At 48.7% G+C, this 24233-nt stretch overlaps 1 protein-coding gene across 1 annotated transcript in view; it reads right to left on the reverse strand.

Moving 5' to 3' along the window:
• Positions 1–1495: 1495 nt before the first annotated feature.
• Positions 1496–24233, reverse strand: part of PHACTR3 (phosphatase and actin regulator 3) — a 186254-nt gene continuing 163516 nt past the window's right edge. Inside the window, exons 9-13 of the mRNA XM_065919696.1 lie at positions 11088–11143; positions 6860–6921; positions 5679–5819; positions 4126–4202; positions 1496–2005 (exon numbers count right to left, since the gene is read on the reverse strand). Coding sequence (XP_065775768.1) covers positions 1990–2005; positions 4126–4202; positions 5679–5819; positions 6860–6921; positions 11088–11143 — 352 coding nt within the window. The 3' untranslated portion in view covers positions 1496–1989. The remainder of the gene's footprint in view (positions 2006–4125; positions 4203–5678; positions 5820–6859; positions 6922–11087; positions 11144–24233) is intronic.

Here is a 24233-nt window from a genome sequence, read left to right on the forward strand (position 1 = left end):
TTGCTTTGGGGGCCAGAATGGTTTCTAAATAAGGAAACTTTTTTCATTTTTTGCTTCATAGTAAACCAATTATATGGATAGTTCTATGTGATGAAGATTGAAATCTTATTTTTATATAGGTTGGCTCTAATATTTTAAATTGAATAAAATATAAAATAGGAAGCTGCTAATATGTAGCTTAAAATAGAAATTAAGTATTTAGAGGGTTTACTGTCCACAAATAACAGCTTACATATAAAATATACATAAATATAAAATATATATATACACACACACATAAATGCTTATAAAATTAAGAGATTGGCTTCTAGTTAGAAAGGATTTAGGTATCATTTCATAGACAGAGAAATTGAGGCTTAGCAAAGTCAAGCGATTCACAGAAGGTTACACAGCATGAAGAGGCAGAGCTAGAATTTTTCTACTCTACATGGATTTCTTACAAAAAGACTCCAGTTCGACAAACTAAGAGTATGTTTGCCTGCATCTAGGATTGATCACAAATCCCTTAGGACAGAGTGCTGCCACAAGGGCTGAGCAGTGGGCTCCTGACCCAGTGCAGCCACAGAGCAGCACAAGAAAGGTCCTGGGAAGAAGTGAGGTAGCTTGAGCGGTGGGAAGTCACGGACATTCAGCTGCCCCAGGGCTACCTGGCAACCACACCCACATGATGGACTGGGCACTTTGCTGGTACTTCACACACACACTTCCCCTCCTTTTTCTCATTTAGAGATTCCAGTGGTGGTGTGTGTGTGAGAGAGAGAGAGAGAGTGGGGTGCGGTCGGGTGGGGAGCAGGTGGGAGAGCTTCCTGCAGAGGAAGTAAACACCTTGCTGAGTGGTGCAGAGCTGGGATCTGGGCACAGGTTCTGCAAGATCCCAACGGCGTGATGGGAGCACGATGCTCCCGGACTCAGTGGACCAGGAGGGCAGGCTCATTTTTGCAATGATACTTACTCAAAGGCTAAGTAAAAATATATTCCAGGGAACATTTATTCTTATTTAACTTACTTTCCCCTCTTTGTGCCAAGATTACCTTTTACCTTTGTGCTGGGATAAATATCCTCTTAGAGCTCCACTCAATCTAAACCTTTGTCTCTTAAAACAGAGTCTTTAATAATGTTTGCAAATACGAAATTAAAAATACTCTTAGAGGTCATCATTTTCCTTTTAGTAGAGTTTTTCAACAACTTGTTACTTATTTCTAGGCTTATTACTCAAATGCTTTATAAACTTAACTTGAAAAAGGTAATTTGATTTCCTAAGGCACAAACCACAAATACTAAAAGAATTTACAAAACACACAAAAAGTTTGAATTTTCCTTTCTGTGTTTGGCTTCTGATGGCTCAAAAATAATAAAATTTGACTTGTTCCACAGATCCTTTTTCTAAAAAATCTCTTACCCCACCCCAAGAAACTGTAACACCCAGGTTAATTTCCTGCAATAAGTAGTCATTTAATTAAAGAACAAAATTAACAGGAATCAAAATGTTGCAGCTGTATTTTTTGTTAGACATTATATAAAAAAAGAAAAAGTATAATACAGTAAATCATTTTGTATAACAGGAACTTAAAGAGTTCTCTAATTGTGATGAGAATAAAAAGGTCTTTTGCACATGGTACTGAAGACACTGCGTACACGTCCCTCGGTCACAGCCTCAGTGTGGTGACCCTGCACACGCACGTCACCATCCTCAGTCACACTGCAGAGCTGCAAGACAAGGCGGGAAGGCAAACAACAGTTTTCTTCGGGTCGAGTCCCTGGGGTTTCTCCTGACCCCAACAGTTGACACTCCTCAGGCCCCAGAGAGTGAAGGGTGTCCTCTGGTCATTCTCTCACAGGTGAGCGTGGCCAGGATTTCACCTGTGTGTGTGGTCCCGCTCCTCTGGCAAACACAGCAGGTAGTCATGAGCTGAACTTCAGGGAAGCTCCCTGATGGATGTTCAGTGTTGGTATCAAAAAGTAAGCACAATTCTTCTCAGAAGAAAATCTCTATGGCCTGTGGAATCTAGAAGTTGTAAAAAAAAAAAAAAAAAACTTATACATTTCTAAGTTTAAATTGCCAAAAACCTTCCACAAATTACTCTGTTGCTATTAAAATCTTTGCAGAAGTCCAACATGTAAAACATGAAGATGGACCTGCCTGGGTTACAGTGGTGTACAGCCTCAGAGGGCACCCACCACTCAGGCCCCATCATAACCCAAAAGGAATCGAATGGTGAATTCTTAAGCCTATCTAAAACTTAGCTTGAAAACTGCTAGGTAGGCCCTTGAAGTTCACAGAAACAGCAGGGCTTTGCTGAATCAGCAGATGTAATGAACTGATTAACAAATGATTGGATATTATAGTAGAGTTATAATTTTGTTCTTGTAGAATTGAAAATGTGTTTGTGGTACTGTTTAATGCACTTAAAATTTTATATCGCTAAAATCACTGCTCTTTTAAAAGTGGACATTGAATGCTAAAATGTGGTAGTATAAAAATCTTAATATTTCCTGATGTGTAAGTTTTGGGCTCACTCTGAAAATTCTGTCATCTAAAAAAGCTATCAAGGACTTATGAGAAAAAGTACATATCTTTAGTAAATATCTTTTAATAATGTATAGTGTGAAATGTATTAAATATTTTCACATTACCATACATAGAATATGCAGTAATTACATCTTTTTTCTGTAACATGGGATTGAACATTAAAAATAACTCTGAATATTTTACAAAGAATGTTTATTTCCTAAACACTTTTTAGTGTTCTGAACACTCAAAAGTAAGATGATTTATTCCTACCCCAAAGTGTGCCAGTCATGGGGGAAACAAACATCTTTAAACAAACTACTTGCTTCATTTTTCCTGCTCTTCCAACCTCTTCTTCCTCCCTTGATATATTCAAAGTCATCTATCTCATAGGACAGAATTCTGTTGGCTTGGTTTCTATTCCATAGCCACATTGCACTTTACAGAGTAAATCTTATAAATAAATAACAACCATGGTGGCCACTTTGTGCCAAACTGAAAAGGAGTCCACTGTTTTGACTTAAGGCAGTATCTCCATTCAGGATTTCCTTTCTCTGTGTGTCTGGGGCCTGAGCATCTCTAGCCCAAGGGAGAGATGACCAACAGCCGGTGCAGGTGAAGGCGTGTGACATCAGGCAGTCCTTTGAGGATAAACGTGTGTGAGAACCTCATCATGGCTGTTCATGGACAGGAAGAGAAAGTGCTGGGGGAATCTGCCACCCGTGAGCACACTGGCCTCAGCAGGCCAACCCCTGCCACCCCTGTTTATGGATGTACTCCCCTTGGATGAAAAGTCTCTGATTATGGAAGAATCAGCCATGTCCCCATTGGGATATAAGCTCCTTGAAGACGACCCTCCTTTACTTATAGCTGACTCACAGCATAAGAATGGCACACAGTGATACTGACATATTTGCTGAAGAACAAAGGCTGTTTGGAAGACCTTTGGGGCAGCGTGAGCTTGTGTTAAAGATGTGAGTATAAACTTAAATAAGGTGGGAAACAAGTGGGATTGGTGCGGAGAGTAATTTCACAGCACTCCTCTACATATAAATCAGGGGGGCGGGTGCGGGCGGGTTCTGAATATGAGAGAAGGGGAATACAGGCAAATACCTTCAGTGCTTTGAGACTAATGTCTTTAAATATACATTAACTACTTAAATAAAGCAATGTGTAATACTGTTCTACATCCCACCCTTCACCAAAAGTGTTAGTCCCACAGTCCTGTCCAATTCTTTGTGACCCCAAGGACTGTAGCCCACAAGGTTCCTCTGCCTATGGAATTCTCCAGAAAAGAATACTGGAGTGGGTAACCAGCCATTCCCTTCTCCAGGGGATCTTCCCAACCCAGGGACTTGAATCTGGGTCTCCGGCATTGCAAATGGGTTCTTTATCATCTGGGCCACCAGGAAAGCCTGCCAAGCCCTATGTGAAACCACGGGAACCAACAGCACTTTCAATTGAGTTGCATTCTGTCTGTTCAAGACAGTTCTCTGCAGACATACTGAATTCTTTTTCACCCTAACATAGTGATTTGTGACATTTTTATTTTCTCTTAAAAAAAAAAAAAAAGTACCATATTGCAAGTATGAAATTCATACAAATAGAAATCTGACCTTGTCAGATGCTTGCTTGATGCATGTACCTCCATTTCATTACTTTTGTATTCATTCAGTTCTTTACGAATTGCTGCCTGGAATTTAAAAACAGCACATTATTTTTTCAGAACTTTGGAAAGTTAGCATGGGAAATGAGTATCATGGTTGTGGATTGATAGCCATTCCTAATACTTGCTGACTCTGTTATTTTGTGATAGAGTAAAAAAATTTTTGTGCTTAGCATTTAGGCTTTTACTTATTTTTATAGCCCTGCCAACCTAGTACATAGCTGGTGTTCTGGAAGTATTTAGTGAATTTATTTACTGTGTTGGAGTGGGAATATATCACCCCACCCCACCCCCGTCCCATGTCACCAGGATACATAACAGATAGATCAAGCACATGCTCAGGGCACTTGTAAAGTAAGAACCTCAGAATAATGAGTGAGGTTCAGGTTTTGGTGAACTTACTTGGAATTTTGCAACTAGATAATCTAGAAGTTACTCTAACTTCGGCATACATTTACATTTTGTGTCATTTGAAACATAATCTTGTTGTTACATGTGGGTGAGATGTGCATCTCAGTCTTTTCAGGGCTTCTCATCTGGCCCACCAGCTTCCCAACGCCCACTTTCACCGTGTGCGTCTCTCAGATAAACTCTTCAGGCCAGGGTAGAAAAACATCAGACACAGCCTCTGGGGCAAGGAAAGGCTGCCAAAGATGCCTGAGTTCTCCCTTCACGGCTGGGCTCCTCTGAGCACACCCACCCTGAGCACCTAACTATAGCCTGTCTGCATTGTTCCAAGAGGATGCAATGCTTATGTGCATTCATGTATAACCTCACAGACCCACACTCAGCTTATGAAGACAAGGAACCATTAGCAATTTCAGCACACTCAATGGCTGAATGTATTACGTTCCTCTCCTTTAGCGACGCTGTAAAAGTTCTGGAAGTCACTCGAAGTGGGGAGGTAGGAGACACTCTGTAGACAGAGGCTCCTAGGTCTAAGTCCTGCCAGTCTTTCCCAGTCACCTGTTCAATGGCACCTCTACAGGGATAATAGCAACACCTCTCTCTCAGGAATATTTTGGAGGATTAAGTAGCTGGCAGACTGGGGTCAGTCCAGGCAGCCTGAGGGCTCTTGGTGGTGGTGGTGGTTTAGTCACTAAGTCAATGTCCAACTTTTTACTCCATGGACTGTATGTAACCTGCTGGGCTCCTCTGTCCATGGGATTCTCCAGGCAAGAATACTGGAGTGGGATGCCATTTCCTTCTCCAGGGGTTCTTCCCCACCCAGAGATTGAACCCAGGTCTCCTGCATTGCAGGCAGAGTCTTTACTGACTGAGCTATGAGGGAAGCCCATTTGGTGGTAACCAAAAATGTCCCAGTCATTGCCAAATGTCCCTAAGAGCAAAACCATCCCCTAGTTGAAAACAGGACCCTAAGCCCAGGTTCTATTTGTGATCCCACATCTGGTCAAGCACAGCCTTATTTCAACAGCTGATGGTGCCCACTGTCTTCTGACACGTACACGCCCACGAGCCAACATGCACAAGTCTGCTCAGTACCTTATCTGCTGCCGACAGTCTCGTCCAGGGTTTGTCTGCCCGTCTGTCATAGTCCTGTGCTTTCGCAACCTCCACATAATCACTGAATCGTATCAGAATTTTTCTGTCTCTCAGTTCATCAACCGTGGGTCTCTGATTAAGCTAAAATAAAAGATCACCATAGTTAGGTCTCACATGCCAAACTAGCTTTCTTAGTTTGTTCAAGTACCCTGAACAAACCAGAACCCTTCTATAAATAAATGTAAAGCTCTGAAGCTGAACTATAACCCTAATGCACACACACACACAAAATCTCTAATGTGAAGGGCTTAAATTATACACTCTTAAAATGACAATCCCTTCCCCTTAACACATCTTATCATGAGCACTCACACCCCGAGGAAGCTAGCGGTGCCCTGTCCACAGAACAACTCAAGGAAAGCTGGATGAATTATCTAAGGAAAAATTCTACAGCACCAGCTGTTGCTTTTCAACTATCATTAGGTAAGCTTTTCCAAAAAAAGCTTCTGAGAAAGTTGAAATACTAAATACTACTACTAGCACTCATAACTCAAGCTCAGAATGGATACTCTATTAACTTCAAGTAGGACAAGACTTTATTATATTATTATCATTACAGAATACAGTAAAGAAAGGGAACACCAGAAGACTTGAATTTAGAGATGGTCAGGACTTTAGAAGGAAACCAAACTTTACAGACTTGCTACCTATATCGGCCATAGCACATTTTGACTTAACTATTTGAGTCTCAGACATAAACCCTTGAAGCAAATGGAGTTTTCTGTAGTCAGGAGCTTCTAGACAAATGGAAGGTAACCAAGGAGTGTGAAAGGTAACCTGACACATTGATATCCAGGCATGCTTTGCTTGAGCACTGTGTAAAGAGCTCAAATAAATGAAGAGCATGCCCAGTCAGCATCTGACTTCCTGGAAACAAATGGCAACATCATTGAGGCCACACGGCCGCAGTCATGTACTCCACGGCTGGGTGAGCACATAGTCCACGGGGACATCAGTCACCCCCAGGTTGATGCAAAAGGCACTGCTTTTTGACTGTCCAGTGAGTGAATTCACTGTTGCCCAAGAAATCACAGGTCAGCATCACAGAGTGATGGCCTGCATCACCTATCCCAGTCTTTCTTACCTTAATATTCAGGAAAGAGATGCTTAAATGATCATACCTTTCTTGTCAACCTTTGCTTGATTTCTCTTCTTTCTTCTTGCTCTGTCTGATCATTCCTTTCTGTGAAAGATTAAAACAAAAGATGGGAAAAACAAAGAATCAGGTTGAGACTTTCTCCTCTTTAGCAAGGACATGTGCTCAGATCTGGACATTTCTGGAGGCTACAGGTGTCACAGGAGGGACACCGAGCAGGTGACACTTTTTTCCATATCATTGCACTTTGCCAATCACTGCTCAGGAAACTATGGTCTCATTGTTCCACAAAAACACTTAAAAAGGAAAGTTTTGCCAACATCACAGCCTGGTTCTCCTGGGCCCTTTTCTGTGTTAGAAATAACCACACAGATTGATGCTGGGCATTGATTTGCAGGAGAAACAGGAAGCAATTCTCTCCTAATCAAATATCATCTCTGTGTGTATTTACAAGTAGGAACATAGATGGCAAACAAAAATGTTTTAGTAGGATAAGTTTTATATATATATATATATATATTATGTTTATATATATATATATATATACACACACATAATATATTCAAGTATATATGAATGAATATTGTTAGAACTGTCACTGCTTTTCCATGTAAAAGGGATTCATACTTTTAGCCAACCAACATAAGGAACATTCGCCTCAGATTCTGGGCAACATATGCCTGCCTGGAATTCATATTTTCTGGATACATTTCAAATCCAAACATACCCAGGAACCCAGATGATTCTCCACTGCAGAAGTGAGACACATGACCTGCCTTTTAAAGGACCCAAGTCTCGCACCAAAATTGGTTTTGCCTAGTGAGTGTCACTATTAACATGCAAGCCGTGCTTACACCTACACTTGGAAGCTAAAAATGGAGCAGAATGCTGAGACTTAGTGTAAAACGTAAGCTCCGCCCTGGGATACCAGATAATGGATGTCCTATTTCTGGCTCTCTCTGTTGCTAAATAAAGCCTCAGGTCCCTGGAGGGGGCCCAGAATTCCATTCCTGGGAAACAGCCCTCATCTGTCAGCACTCCTAGAATCACCACCAGGTTTGAGGAAGGGAAAGCCGTTAACATAAGCTCACATTACCTGCCTTTCTTTGAAACATTTTAAACATCTGTGCATTTAGGAGATTTGATGTATGGGCATTTAACATACTAGCCATTGTACTTTTTAGTAATTTTCTTTAAAAAGGAAGATTCATCTTTCATTTGGATGTTTTAGAAAAAGAAACCAATCCCTGTTATGTTCCTTGTTCTTAATCTAAGTGAAAAACCAGAAGAAACAACAGTTAGGGCTTTCACCTGAGAGCTGATAATACAATTAGAAAAAAAAAATGTGAAAATACCACATAGAAGGCCAACCATAAGAGATTTAAATGATGATATGAAACTAATTCTTTAGATTTTTAAAAAATGTTGGCCATGCCGTGTGGCACGCATGATCTTAGTTCCTGCCCAGGAATCGAACCTGGGACCCCTGAAGTGGAAGCACAGAGTCTTAATCACTGGACAGCCAGGGAAGTCCCATAATTCTTCATATGTCTTGAAAACAGGCCATGAACAAATTCTAAGTACACCCTCCATATAAAAACACTGAAACAAGAGCTTATCTTCCTGTGTTTTAAATTGTGGACAGCATCAGCGTCATTACAAGGTCATCGGAGCACAGCAGGGGTCGTGGAGGTGCCCGGGGAGTGTGCCCCTGCAGGCCAGGTGCTCTGTGGGGCGCCAACTCCAAGGTCCTTCCTGAGAGCCTAAGCCACAGACTCTCTGAGCTCCCCTGAGCAATGGGTTTATAGATCTCTTATCCTCAGACTCAGAAAGTCCTGTGCTTTATACAAAACAAAGGAGAAATAATCAGAGCCTCCATACCCAGATTTTCTGGAAATAGTGCCAGTAGGTTGGACAGTCACACGAGCGCCTTCTGTAAATAGTCAGATGGACTATTGCTCCTTAGGCAGCGGTCAGAACATGGATGATGGAGCCAGGCCACCTGCGCATGAACCTCCGCTCCTTCCCTCTGCCAACACTCATGTTAAAAAGTCCTATTACCTCCCAAAGCCTGAGCTTCCTTACAAGGAAAGTGGGGACAGCCATGCAAACCTCACAACTGTCTGGTAACAATTCAGCGAGGGAACAGAGGCAAGCCCTGAGTACAATGCCTGGCACAGAGTGGGCCCACCTTGGAATGACCACTTCTAATACGACCATATAAAAGAGGGCCACTGTGTTTTGACACTCTCGTATCCACAAACGCACAAGCCCAGTTCTAAGCGTTCTTCCAACATGGTCACAGTTAGCCATGAGGCCCCATTTGAAGGGGAGCAGGTACAATGTGGTGATATTCTAAGCCATTGACTCAATGACTCAAAGCAGAAAATGCAGCAAGAGTGCAAGCCAGTGTCAAGGGCTGTGGGGATGATGCTCTAGGCTGGACCATATATAGTCAGTCGATCCTCATCTCCATGGAACCAAACCAAACCAAACACCCACCTCAAACCAGCAATGACATTCTCAAGGATGCTGCCCAGGGCACTTGAGAAGCTTCCGACTAGGGACAGATCTGACTGGCTGAGTGGGAAGGAAGAGACTGTCAGGGCCGCAGCAGGAAGCATGTTTTCCTGCCCTGGAGGTGAGTGCCGTCAGTCCGGGATCCACCTGCCATCTCTGCTCACCAGGCACAGTTCTGATATTCAGGCTTTCACGTCTAAGTGTCTGTGTGCAAAGACTAACACAATTATAAGCATTTGCTGGTGGGAGGACCTGGTCATCCACTAGAGCAGAGAGGAAGTGATCACTGACAGGAGAAATGGTTCCTGAGAGAAAAGCCTCTGCCCTCTCTGGGCAGCAAACCAGGCTGAGGGCAGCACTCCTTGGGCCTTGAACTTGCCCCATTTGAGTCTTAGATTACTACCTGAGGGGGCATCTGTGGCTGATGAGCTTTATAAGTCAGTGACTTAATTTTTTAAAATTCAAATATTCGGTAACAGCTTCACATTTGTATGTACCCACCTGATTAAGCAAGCTATCCATGAAAAGATGTTCTTGGAATTCTCAGATACGGCTTAGTTGATGTAATATAGAATAGTAGTCACCATATCAAGTTTAAAAATAACTTTTCTTTTTTTTTTTGCTGCACTGCTCAACATGCAGGATTTTAGCTCCCTGACCAGGGATTGAACCTGTGCCCCCAGCAGGGGAAGCCTGGAGTCCTAACCACTGGACCACCAGGGAAGTCCCTAAAACAAAAAGTTCATAATCTTAGGGTTTAAATATTTCCAACAGTCCTTAAAAGGGGGAGTCTTCCAGGCAGTTAATAAAGGTGCTGAAGTCAAGAAAGAGGAAAGAGTCAGTTAGCACTCAACACCCAGACCAGAGGTTCTGCCTTCTACTTTTGGACAGAAGGTCAGCCATGGGACTGTCTTAACTTTGTAAAAAGGCATTCATGGAATGAAAAACCAAATTCAGAGAATGTCTGCAGTGCTCACTCCTAAAGAGAGAAAAACATTTTAAAAATCCAGGCCCTTAGAAGACATGCTATAGAAAATACCTCGCAAACTAAGTCTGTTGACCAGATACGACAGAAGTATCTGGCAAACACCTTTGAAAGGGTTCTACCACCCAAATCCTCAATGCCTTTAATGAGATGGAGCAGTGTTCTCTGCACCACGGAGGCTCTTCCTGGATGCTGGTGCTCAGCACAGGTTGCAACCACAGTTCTACCTGGGAAAACCCAAAGGATGTGAAGGAGGGAAGGATCTAAAATTGCAGAGTTCTAAGCCACAGGCAAATTCCTAGGCTTTTCTGTTCCTTTGAGCTGGTACTTTACTCCCCCCAGAGGGAACTACAGAGGGCTGAGCCCTTCCCTGGTAGGTTTCATACTCTGTCCACACCTGCCTGTGATGTCCGTGACCACGAGGAGCCCTAGTCCCAAACTGCCAGGGACACCTGCTTGAAACCCAGCCTGCCAAAGGACATCATTTCTCTTCCATCTAGAGAGCTGACTCATGACATAACCCCAAAGTAGGGACATTTTTAATGATGCCAGGAGAGCTTTTTCCTTTTTAATTTTCAACGGGATGTTGCTGGCTGTTTCAACTTTCCCGGGGGCTTGCTTTCAGAGTTCCCAACAGCGGCTCAGGGCGAGGGGAACACAGGAGGGCTCAGTCAGCCTGCAGAGCCAGGTTCCCGCAGCCGCCTTGGAGCACACGTGAGGGAAGCCCCAGGGGGCCGCCACTACTCACGTTTCAAGATGTTTCTCCTCTCCAGTTCCTCCACCGCGGGTCTTTGGCTCAGTCGTCTGCGGAAAAACACTAGAATTACATTTTGCACCATGGTGGCTGCCGGCGAATTGCATCCAGGGTCTGTGAGGGTACGGGGTGGCTGGCGCACCCCCTGAAGATCGCCTCCCAAAAAACGGAAGGGGGGAGGAGGTGGGGGCACCTCCGTCGGAGGCAGCCTCTTGCTGGCAAATCGAGTCCGACCCCCGCGCGGGAGGGAGGTGGCCCTCTGTCACCGGGCGGCTAGGGCAGCCCGCGCTCCCGCTCCCGCTCCAGACGAGCAGCTCATCATGTCCAGATCTGCTGCCAGCCCGGCAGGCTGGACGGCTCCCTAGGCGCGGGTCCGAGATCCAGCCAGGAGATGGTCCCCTGTCCGGGGGCGCAGGGAGGGGCGGGCAGCCGCGTCTCCAGCTTCTGTGTCCCAAGCTCCCAACGACCCGAACACTGGCACTCGCCCGGGTTCTGCTCCAGCCGCGGTCCGGCCTCACCCGACCCTGCCTGCAGGGAGGCGATGGGGAAGCTCCTGCCTCTAGCGGGCGCGGAGCCCAGGCGCGTAGGGAAGAAGCGCATCCAATCCTGGCTGGGAATCTCCTGGGCTGAGCGCGCGCGCCGGCCACGCCCACAGCCGCCCGCCCGCCGCCTGCTCTGCCAGTCCGCTTGGTGAGATAGGAGGACAAATTATCATTTCCTTTTAAATGGCTTCTCATCGAGGGAGTTGGAGGACATAGCCAAAAAGAAGAAATACATAAATAAATAAAAGGCTTGTCAGGAGAGGGAGGCATAACCAGTCAACATTAATGCCAAGCTCCAATTATTTCTGTAACTCCAATAATGTTATCCCTGGGGCAGAGCCAGAAACGTCCCCACTTCCGGATCCTTCTGCCACTGCAGGGAGGTGACAGGCGGAGCCTCTGAATGCCCACAATGCGGGGCCATGATCCTATTTATAACCCCTGTCCCAGCACAAAGCCCAGGCCCCCGCGGGCTCAGCTGCTCCTCCTTCCACACTCAAGGCGACACTGTGTTATCGGCTCCTAGGCGGGCTTTGTGTGTCTGCTGGCTGGTGGGTGGTTGCTGAATATCTTGTCTGCATGTCTGCTGAGACTTGAGCGTGCCCTCAGACAACTCCTGGCTGGCACCCAGGGACCAGGGCCTCCCACTCCCTGGCAAGCAGCAGGCACCAAACCAAGCTGTTTGGGTGGGGCTCCCTCAGCCTGGTCAAACCCCCCCCCCCCCCAGATGCTATTTATTCATTCACTAAGTGACGGGTGGGGTGGGGGTACCTGCTCTGCAGCAGGCACTGTCCCAAGCCCCAGGACACAGTGGTCCTGCCCTTGGAAAACTCAAATCTAAAGAGGAAGGCAGACAAACAGCAAATGAGCAATCATCCCAGCGAGCGGGCAGTGCCATGGAGAAGAGGAAAAAAAGGGTGGGGACGTGATGGATGAGGGAAGGGGCAGGGGCAGGGGAGGTCCATTTCCTAAGAGACAGCAGAAAAGAAGGAACCAGCCTTGAGAAGCTCACATTTCTAGACAGTGTCTCCTAACTGTTCAGGTGCTGGGCTTGGAGACAGCCATGGGGGCAGTGATCAAGGAGAACTTCCTGGAAGAGGAACTTTTGGCAGTGTTGAGGAGAATCCACACGAGGTGCAGAGCCTATTCCTTAGGGGCTGCCAGCTGACCAGCTACGATGCCCGGAGGGACAGCTGAGGATGGAGACCACGCATCTCCTCAAGCCTGAAAAGTACCCCAAAACTCTACTCACTTTGCCCCCATGGAGGGCTTTTTCTTGCTGGAGCCCTGTGTTCTCTTCTAAAACGAGGACTAATAATAAATCTTCACGAAGGTGAGAGAACTGAATGAGAAAATGCACCAATACACCTGTTTACCAAGCTTGCTTGGGACAGAGATTTCTCAAGAAATGTCTGGAGAGAACCCAACCTGTGGGTTGTCAGTTGATCATGGACTGAGTTCCCAGAGAGGCATTTCATCCAACTTGCACGTCTCAGAAAGGTGTGGATATCTCACCACCATAATCTCCGCTGCTGGCTCTAGGGGTGAAGGCAGGCCTGCCAGGGTGAGGGCCACAGCAGGCCCCCAAAGCACCTCCAAATGGCCCAGAAGGGGCAGTCCACCAGTTGTGAACAACATGCAGCCTGCTGGGTTGTCAACAACCTGGCCCTGTACCCAGAGGGAGCCCAGGAGCCCACAGCTGGACTGCAGCCAGAGCAGCTCCCTGGGGGACCCCAATCACAGGGAAGGGTGGTACTGCAGGTCGAGGGTCCCCATTTGGACTCACACCTGCCTGTACCTGGCACCCCAGCTCAGTAGCCTGAGAACTAACTTGGGTTCACCAGGCCTCTTGTGTCAGAGGTTTAGTGAGCGCAGAGGACACGCCCAGTCCTGGGATGTGGCCAGAAGAAGTTAGACCCAGCCCTGCCCTCGGGGAACACAGGCTCTAGAGGGGACAGGCATTCAGTCCGTTATCACACAAGTCAGTCAGTCAGTCAGTTCAGTTGCTGTCTCTGCAACCCCATGGACTGCAGCACACCAGGCTTCCCTGTCCACCACAAACTCCCAGAGCTTGCTCAAACTCAGGTCCATTGAGTCGGTGATGCCATCTAACCATCTCATCCTCTGTTGTCCCCTTCTCCTGCCTTCAATGTTTCCCAGCATCAGGGGCTTTTCTAATGAGTCAGTTCTTTGCATCAAGTAGCCAAAGTATTGAAGCTTCAGCATCAGTCTGAAGTTATCACACAAACCACCTTGCATTTCCACAGTGACCAGCACTAGGAGGAGGAACCTACAGCATCATGATAGCCTAGGGGGTAGGTGGGCCAACCTGGACACATGCGAGGCCTAGGAAGCTGATGTTGAGTCAAGATCAGAAGGGTAAGTGGGGATTGCTGAGCCTGGAGAGAGTGGAGGAACACACGTCCTGAGAAGAGACGGTCTCCTAAGTGTCACCTGACTGAGTGAGGGTGTGTGTGCACCTATGGGGCAGGGGTCAGGACCCACCCAGCCTGCAGTCTGGATCTCTGGAGCCCCAAATGTGCTGAAGGGTGTGAAGCAGGCAGGGCGGGGTGGAGAGGATCTGTCTTTGGAAGCACCTTCGGACTCTCCTGGACTGCAGTCCAAGGAAGGACAGGGCAGAACCTGCCCACAGGAGACGTGGAGCTGCCGGGGTGGGGTGGGGGGAAGGATCTCCATCAGACAGGAACCTCTGGGAGCCAGGCCCACAAATGGTCACAGGCCAGTGAAGTGTTCCAGACAAGGGGGAGATATTGGCTCCAGAGTAAGAACACTGCAAACTCCAAATTACATCATACACATTGGACTAAATACATATTAAACACAATATTCCATTCATTTACTACCTGAGACTCGGCTCCACTCTCCATGTGGGGATGGGACTTCCCAAAGCAGGAGTGACTACGACCTTAATATCAAGGACAGACAACGCGATTATGCCCATTTTGCAGACGAGATCGGCGGGGCTCAGAGAAACAAACTTGTAAGCAGGTGTTATTCCTCGTGTAGACCCCAGAGCCTGGCACCGACAAACATGCATGGCCTGAACAAAGCAGCAAACCATGGGCGCCGGTTCCCCTCCCTCCATGTGATGCGTTTTTGGTGTGGCCCTGGAGGGGTGCTGCTAAAACATCCTTGGAGCCTCAGTAGCAGAGGGTTCTCTGGGGACGGGTGAAGACACAGCGCCAGGCTGGCTGCGCTTTGGGAGAGAGGGGGCGGGGCCCCAGGACGGGAGGGGCGGAGCCTCGGGAGGGCAGGGGAGGAGCCTCGGGAGGGGTGGGCAGGGTCAGCACTCAGGGATTCCCCAGCTCTGCCCACGCTATCCGCTCCCTCCTGATTCAGAAGCTGCTTCTGTGGATGATGAGCAGGTGCCGCCTGGAACTGGGGAAGCCACAGTCTATTTCTGACTCTCCCCTCTGAGAAAGCACAAGCGTGGCAGCCAGTTACAGCACTGCGTGGGTGTGGGAGCGACACCAAGAAAAGAAACCAGGAGAAAGAGAGGCACCTGCCCATCCTCCCGCCCCATCCCTGGGTGGTCCCCACCTGTGCACACAGGAGAGGGAGCTCCCCGCTCCCTCCAGGGGGCTGTGGGCAAGATGGCAAGGTGGCAGAGCCTCCACGTGGAGTGGTCAGGCTGGCCTGTGCATGAGGTTGGCTGCCCTGGAGGGTCACCCAGACACAGCGGACTTCTCATGCAAGAAATAAGCCTTTTCTAGGTAAAGCCCCCAAGATCTGGGGGTTTCCACTGCAGCACATCTGCACCTAACCCAGTACACGAGTGCACAGCTGGCCATGACGCTGGCCCTGTCTCCCAGGGCACCATGCAACCAAGGCCAGAGCCGCCTCCCCCTTGCTGCCCGCAGCCAGGTCCAGCCTGGAGCCTTCCCCAGCACAGGATCAGGGCTCCAGAGCCTCAGAAGTCATATGCAAGCTCCCCACTCCCTGAGCCCACCTGAGGTGAGGGAGGATAGCCTGGTCACCACCCCCATCAGATGACCGTGGTCCAAATCCATCCAGCAGCCTCATCGCTGCCCCCATGATACTTTTTAGAATGTGAATATGAAGCAAATGTTAATCAAATCGGAGTTTTTACTCTTAAAAACATCAGCTTCCCTTGAAGACATGTGAGAGCTGGCTCCTCAGATCCATCAGCACCCCTACCCCACCCCCAGCTCCGCAGAGCAGCAGCCAGGCTGAGGGGGCCCTTGGTTCCTCGCCATTCCCACGGCCCACACCTCCCAGTGGCCTCGCTCCCCCATGGACACTCCACCTGCCTCACCCATGGGACCAGGCTCCTGAGTGAGTGGAGCCCCAGGAATCCCCTCCTTGTCCTGAGACCCCGTGACCCCCATCTGCCTCTCATACACAGTGGAGGGGAGTGGCTGCATTCTCGGGAGCACCAGGTGTGGCGGGAAGGTGACCTGAGGACAGCAGGTCCAAACCTCAGCTCTGAGCCCACTGGTGGACAAGTGGCCCTGGCTGGCCACCCAAGGAGCGTCCGGCAGCTGGAGTGTCCCTCAGGGAGGCTCAGCGCCCAGTCAGACTCTTTCCAGGCACACATAGTCTACGGGCACAGGCCAGTTCGTCTCTCTGAGCCCGTTTCCTCTCCTAAAATGGACTGACAGTAGGCACCCGTTGGGGTTGCTGTGCGGTAAGAGAAATGGCCCAAAAAGCACCAACCAGGTGCCTGGCACTCCAGGCCCGTCTATGTCAGTGGCCATGTCTGAATTGTCCTTTGGACACCCCTCCTTGAGAGTCCCTTGGACAGCAAGGAGATCAAACCAGTCCATTCCATCCTAAAGGAAATCAACCCTGAATATTCATTGGAAGGACTGATGCTGAAGCTCCAATACTTTGGCCACCTGATGCAAAGAGCCGACTCATTGGAAAAGACCCTGATGCTGGGAAAGATTGAGGGTGAGAGGAGAAGGGGGCAACAGAGGATGAAGATGGTTGGATGGCATCAATGGATGTGAGTTTGTGCAAACTCTGGGAGATAGTGAAGGACAGGGAAGCCTGGCATGCTGAAGTCCATGGGGTTGCAAAGAGTCAGACACGACCAAGTGATTGAACAACAATAGCATCAGACAGCAACTGAGCCGCAATCTCCCTAAGCAAGGCAGAACGCCTTCCTGGAGAGGAAAGCCTTAGTGGCAGACAGACAGCTCTCCGCCCCCAGGGATGCCGGCTATTTTGGGAGCTCCTCCCTGGGAATACCATCCTGCTCCACCACCAGCCTTGAGTCACCAAGGAGGATCTTGATGTCCCTGCCGGGGACGGGGTTCCCCAGCAGACGGGAGTAGGGGGAGAGGGGGTGTCTCCCTCCATCGTCACCATGACTCCTGAACCAGATGTGTGGCTCAAGAGCTGTGATTGAGAAGACAGCTCCTCTGTTCCCATAGATGCTGTCCGGGCGACGGGACCACCAGGGACACATGGATAGGCTGGGGAGCAAGAATCAGGGAGGGGAGCCGTCTCCAGGAGATAACATGAAGACAAGGCCATGGACAGACCAGAGCCAGGCTGCAGGCTCTGAGGGGTGCAGCTCATCCACGCTGAGAACAATAGACTCCCAGACCTTAGCCCCCACTGTCGTTGCAGTTACCTTGTGAGAATGAATTATCAGCCCAATGAGGGTTTATCCAGCGAGGTGCTGGCTACTGGCCCCCCATCACGGTATCTCACAACCCAGGAACCCCAACCCCACCTCCTCACATGTCCCCATTGTCCAGCATCTGTAACTCAGAGGCTGGTGCCCACTGTCACTCCTACACTCACCCCAGACCCCAAGGTCACCCTCTGCTCCTCTGGCTCCACATTCCCATTCCCCAAGGGTCTCCAAGTCCACTGGGTTCTAGAGCCGATACCTCATATGTCCACCTGTCTCTCCATCCCCAGGCCACCAGCCTCTGCCAGCCCCCGGCTTCCTTGATGCCACATGGCAGCAGGCTGGTCATGTTTCTGAAACATGACCCCCCACTCCCACCATGACTTCAAACCTGGGGTCCCCACCAAACTCCAGACAAGCCCCACAAGGTCAGCAAGTCTGCGGGGTCTCCTCCCCAGATTCTGTGCACCGTGACCCTCACACTGAACTGCCCACACTGCCTCCCTCAGGCACAGCCATCCTGCTCCTAACTCGGGTCCACAAGCTCAGATGCTACACCCTCTTTACAACAAGAATTTGGTCTCATTTCCCTTACTCCAGTCCACCAACATGCATACTTTTTAAAAATTGATGTGACACCCAGCTATAACATGCAGGAGGAAGAAGGGAAGTTTTAATCCAATAACATCCATTCAACACATAAGTGTTCAGCAGGAGCACATCAGGTGATGTGGTGAAGGTGGCTACACAAAACAGTTGCCATGACAACAACATCAACTACAAACACAGAGAGACTGGGGTCTGTGCTGGTCACTCACACACCCACAGAGATGACACCATGGGGGAGCTGTTGCTGAAATGAGTGATTCTTGGTAAAGTTCTGAACGAAACAAGGTGTGTCAATTTCCACCAATTTCCACGACACTTATGTTCAGGGACACTCAGCGACAAAGCTCTGCCAAACCCCTCTGTGCGTGCACACCTGGGCTGCAGGCTCAAGTCATACTAATAGCTCTGGACCCTCCTGTTTGAGTGTCCAGGGGAAACCGTTTGTGTCCTATTTTTGATGGTCCTGTTTGAGCGTCCAAGGGGGTGGGGGCAAGTCTCCCCAGCTGGGGCCTGGCTCATCCCCATGACAGCCCACGAAGTCTCCCCAGATGAGCCTGGAGCACCACTGACTTAAACCTTGTGCTCCCAGGCAGACCCCTGTCCTCCTCCAGGAAGATCCCAGGCTGGAGAAGGAGGCCCATCCTTCGCTCCAACCCTTGTCCTTGGGGTGTGCTGAGTGGGTGAACTCTGGTGATGATGATTTGGTCTTTACCAAGCTTGCACCTGGGCTTCCCAGGTGGCGCTAGTGGTAAAGAACCCACCTGCCAATGCAGGAGATATAAGAGACGCCGTTTTGATCCCTGGGTTGGGAAGATCCAAGGAAATGGCAACCTACTCCAGTATTCTTGCCTGGGAAATTCCATGGACAGAGGAGCCTGGTGGGCTACAGTTCCTGGGGTCACAGAGAGTCAGACATGACTGAGGCAACAGCACAGCACAAGGTTCCAAACGCAGGTATTTATCCTTTGCTCAGCAGTTCAGGGCTAAGAGGATGTTCTCTGGAGAGCTCATATGGACACCGTGTGTGAGAGCCAGATTCAGGGCAGAGCTCTGGCATCCACTCAGAGCCTGGATGGAGATGCCGTGGTCAGCTGGCAGTACAGCTCCAGGCATGTGTGAAAAAGCACGGGCATGTCTAGACTGGTCCTCCCTGGAAGCCCACCTGGCTGGTCTCTGGAGCACACATCAATTCAGAAGGTGCAAGATCATGCCACGATTAAGCAGTGGGGCTCTAAATCCACTCATGGCATGAACTCGACCACCGCCACCCTGTCCGTTCACAACCTTCTCTGACCATCAGTCGGTGGAGGTCACCTGGCGAGGCCCCGTCCCCAGTTCTTCAGTCAGTCACTCATCTAGGTGCCATGGTGGAGGCGTTTTGTAGGTCAACGTCCATAAGCAGGTGATAGTCCTAGATGGCCTAGGTGGGCCTGGTCCAATCGGTGGAAGGACCTGCAGAGCAGGGCTGGCCCTGGTGAAGAGGGAATTCTGCCTGTGGACGCCAGCTTCGGTCCAGGCACAGGAGTTCTGGCCCTTCCTGACTGTCTGCCCCACGGGTGGGCCAGACTTATGCCGCCAGCCCCACACCACTGCCACCAACGCCTTGCCATAAATCCCTCAATACACACCTCCCTGGGGCTTCCCAGGCGGCTTCACTGGGAAAGAATCTGCTGCCAAGCAGGAGATGTGGGCTCAATCCCTGGGTCGGGAACATCCCCTGGAGAAAGAAATGGCAACCCACTCCAGTATTCTTGCCTGGGAAATCCCAAGGACAGAGGAGACTGGTGGGCTATGGTCCATGAAGTCGCAGAGTCAGACATGATTGAGCAAGTAAACACCACCACCTCTCCTGGGAGCTGGGTCTCTATGTCACAGGCACGGCCTCCTTCTCCATAAACAAAGACTGACAATACCGTGGGAAAAGCTCTCTCGAGTTCCCTCCACTGACCCAGCCTGGATTAGCCGACACTCCCAGTCCTTCTGGAAAAGGAGACCCTACCGAGCACACGTGGCCGGCATCCCAGGCCCTGTGTCAGCAAGCGGGTCCCTGTCAGGAACACAGGTCCCGTGTTCCCAAACCTATACGAACCAGCTGAACATGTATCTGCAATTAGGTGACTTAATCAGAATTTATGCACATTGATTTAAACGATTCAATATGGATGGAAAAAGAAAACATTCTTTCTAGGAGAACTGAGTTGGCTGTCTTGGAGTCAGTATAGGAGGGATGCTGAAACACAGCCATGCAGGCACGTGTGGGAGAGGAAGCTGTAAGTGGTGGGGCTTCCACCTCAGGAAGGACTCGGCTTCCGTGAATCTAATTCTCACTCCTAGACAACGCATCACACAAGAAAGAACACTAATTGTAGAGCCTTCTGCAATGAGAAGTCTTTGATTCCACCTCAAAAGACAGCGGAATAAATACACATCTGAATGCCTTAGGATGAACACATCACATTGATCACTTCTTCCTTTAGCCACCTTTGGGGGTTTATCACCAGTGCTGTGTACAGAGGAGGGGGCTCTGCTCCACTCCCTCATGGGTCTGTGGTCTCTTCCCAGTGATGCTCGGCCCTCCTGTGGGGAGGGTGTCCCCTGAGCACAGGGCAGGGGGTTAGACTCGCCTCCGGGTGGTTCCAAACAGCCCCTGGACACTGGCAGCCTCTGATGGGGTGGGAGTGAGATGCGCTATTTAAGATCTATCATGGGTGTTGGTCCCTTATTCAGATTTGGGAAATTAAAGTAATACACGATGCTTCCTGCTGCTGCCTCTGGCATGAGGATCACTTGGCCTCTGGTCCACACATTTATGGAGCACCTGCTGGGAACCAGGTCCTACCCCTCCCCCATCCTCCAACACTGCATTTCCTGCCCTCCCCCCCATCTTCCCTTCCCTTCCCTTCCACCTTCCTGGGGCAGCTCTCCTGGGTGGTGGGTGGTTGAAGGCCACCCCCCCTGCATCTCTCTCTTCATCTCCCCAACTGGGCTATCCTGAACATCATGCTACTTCCCCAGGGACCCGAACCCCAGGCTCCTCCTTGGCCAAGATCTCAACCATCCTCTGGGGTGCATCTCTTGGTTCCTACCCCCATCCAGCAGGTCCAGGAGTGGAAGTCAGGTTAGTACAGTGCCCCAGGCAGCGCGGAGGCTCAGCAAGACTGCAGTGAACAAGCAAATATCAGGTGAGGAAACAGCAGGGCAAAGAGACACACAAACTCCACAAAACTGCCCTTGGTTTAAAAAAGCAAAGGGCATCACCCCACACACCAAATAGTCTCAACAGGAGACAGAACTGCCCAAGCACTAAGAAGCCTTGACCTCACCAGCCCGGGGAGAGAGGAGGTTAGGATCTGCCGGGGGTGAGTGGGAGGGAACACGGGACCTCCACAGCGCCCTGGGCACCTCACAGGCCACTTCCTCTGTCCCCCACGTGCTGCAGGGACCACCCTCTCTCTTGCTTGACCTCCCTCCCCATCCCACGTCCTGAGGACGGCTCCTGTATCTCTATTCCCTCCTCTATCTTGAGCGTCCCGTGCCAAGGGGGGTACACCGAGGCTGCCCAGGAAGTATCTCTCCTTGAGCTTCATGGTCATTTAGGGGTTACCACTGAGAAGGTTTCCCCGTGGCTCAGATGGTAAAGAATCTGCCTGCAATGCAGGAGACCTGGGTTCGATCCCTGGGTTGGGAAGATTCCCTGGAGAAGGGACTGGCAACCCGCTGCAATATGCTTGCCTGGAGAATCCCTGGCAGCCTACAGTCCATGGGGTCAGAGAGTCGGACACAAGAGAGTGACTTCCACCACCAACACCAGTGGTGAGGAAGGGACATTGGTGTCTGTTCCCGTCATCCCAGGGGCCCCTCGGAGTCTGCAACCCCCCTCCCCCAGCTTCCTGCCACCTCTGAAATCCCTGGGCCCAGCAATGGACAGTCGGGAACACAAGGCACTCATAAATGCCCGTTACAGGGACTCCAAGGGACTCCCCAGACCAGACTGTTACCTCACAGACACAAGGCTTTCCACTCACTCATCCACCTGTTTACTCCCCATTTCCCTTCTTCCTTCAGTCTCTCTCACAACAAAATTAGCTTGAACACCAACAGTAGCAGAGACCTCTAGTTTCCTACACAATCTTCACTCTCCCCTCTTATGTACATGGCATCAGAAAGCCGATTCTATTCAAAGAAGTCTCTTTTCCAGCTAAGCATAGCCATATGAAGAGGTTCTGACCAAGAAACCATAGGGAGAAGTGTGCCAAAAAGCCTCTAAAGAGCAATCCTTTTGAAGAGCTGACTCAGCTGGGATCTATGCACCTTTGAGAGTTGAATGTGTCTGGCGCTCCTGAAGCCATCCTGGACCATTCAGGGTTAAGTGTCAGTGTGAGGATAACTGAGCAGGAAGACAGAAGGAAGCCTGGATCTTCAGTGACTATGGAACAAACATGCCAGCCTGACTGTCTACAACCATTCCATGAAGCAGGGTACCTCCAGACCCAGCTTGACTGGGTCAAATCTCAGCTCTAGGACATACTAGCTATATGTCTTTGAACCCCTTACCTAACCTCTCTGAACCACCATTTCCTAAGCTATGAAAGACAGTTAACAATAGCATTTACATCTTAAGCTTCAGTGAATGCAGGCAGGACACAATCTCTAGCATACAACCCACATTTAATAAACGTTAACAAAGCTACCCCCCTTCATGGATCACTGCCTTGTCGTGGCAAAGGGGCTGTGTAACTCAATGAAGCTATGAGCCATGCTATGCAGGGCCACCCAAGACAGACACGCCATAGAGAAGAGTTCTGACAAAACATGGTCTACTGGAGAAGGGAATGGAAAACCACTGCAGTATTATTTCTGCGAGAACCCCATGAATATGAACAGTATGAAAAGGCAAAAAGACACGACACCAGAAGATGAGCCCCGCTCCCCGCCTTCTCCGGTCAGAAGGTGTCTAACATGCTACTGGGGAAGAGCTCGGGGCAATTACCAATAGCTCCAGAAAGAATGAAGTGGCTGACCCAAAGCAGAAGCAATGCTCAGTTGTGGATGTGTCTGGTGGTAAAAGTAAGGTCCAATGCTGTAAAGCAAAATATTGCACGAGAACCTGGAATGTTAGGTCTACAAATCAAGGTAAATTGGATGCAATCAAGCAGGAGAAGGCAAGAGTGAACATCGACATCTTAGGAATCAGTGAACTTAAATGGACGGCAATGGGCAAATTTAATTTAAATGACCATTTATCTACTCCTGTTGGCAAGAATCCCTGACAAGAAATGGACCCACCTTCAGAGTCAACGAAAGAGTTCAAAATGCACTGTTTGGGTACAATGTCAAAAAGACAGAATAATCTCGGTTCGTTTATAAGACACACCATCCAACATCACAGTAATCCAAGTCTATGCCCCAACCACTGATGCTGAAGAAGCTGAACAGTTCTATGAAGACCTATAAGGCCTTCTAGAACTAATACAAAAAAAAAAAAAAAAAAAAAAAATGTCCTTTGCATCACAGGGGATTAGAATGCAAAAGGAGAAAGTCAAGAGATATCCAGAATAACAAGCAAGTTTGGTCTTGGAGTACAAAACGAAGCAGGGCAAAGGCTAATAGAGTTTTGCCAAGAAAATGCTCTGGTCACAGCAAACACCCTTTTCCAATAACATAAACGACAACTCTACACATGAACATCACCAAATGATCAACACCAAAATCAGACTGATTATATTCTTTGCAGCCAAAGATGGAGAAACTCTATACAGTCAGCAAAAACAAGACCTACTGCTCACTATGTCTCAGATCATAGCTCCTTATTGAAAAATTCAGGTTTAAATTGAAGAAAGTAGAGAAAACCACTAGGCCATTCAGGTATGACCTAAATCAAATCTCTTATGATTATACAGTGGAGGTGCCGAATAAATTCAAGGGATTAGATCTGGTTGACCGAGTGCCTGAAGAACTATGGATGGAGGTTTGTAACACTGCACAGGAGGTGGTGACCAAAACCATCCCAAAGGAAAAGAAATGCAAGAAGGAAAAGAGGTTGTCTGAGGAGGCTTTACACAAAGCTGAGGAAAAAAGAAAAGCAAAAATCAAGGGAGAAAGGGAAAGATATACCCAACTGAATGCAGAGTTCCAGAGACTAGCAAGGAGAGATAAGAAGTCCTTCTTCAATGAACAATGCAAAGAAGTAGAGGAAAAATAAAAGAATGGAAAAGCTAGAGATCTCTTCAAGAAAATTGGAGACATTAAGGGAACAAATCATACAAGGATGGGCATGATAAAGGACAGAAACAGTAAGGACCTAACAGAAGCAGAACAGATTAAGGAGAGATAGGAAGAATACACAGAACTACACAAAAAAAG

The sequence above is a fragment of the Muntiacus reevesi genome, chromosome 2 (genome assembly GCF_963930625.1).
Source record: "Muntiacus reevesi chromosome 2, mMunRee1.1, whole genome shotgun sequence".
Lineage (NCBI taxonomy): Eukaryota > Metazoa > Chordata > Mammalia > Artiodactyla > Cervidae > Muntiacus > Muntiacus reevesi.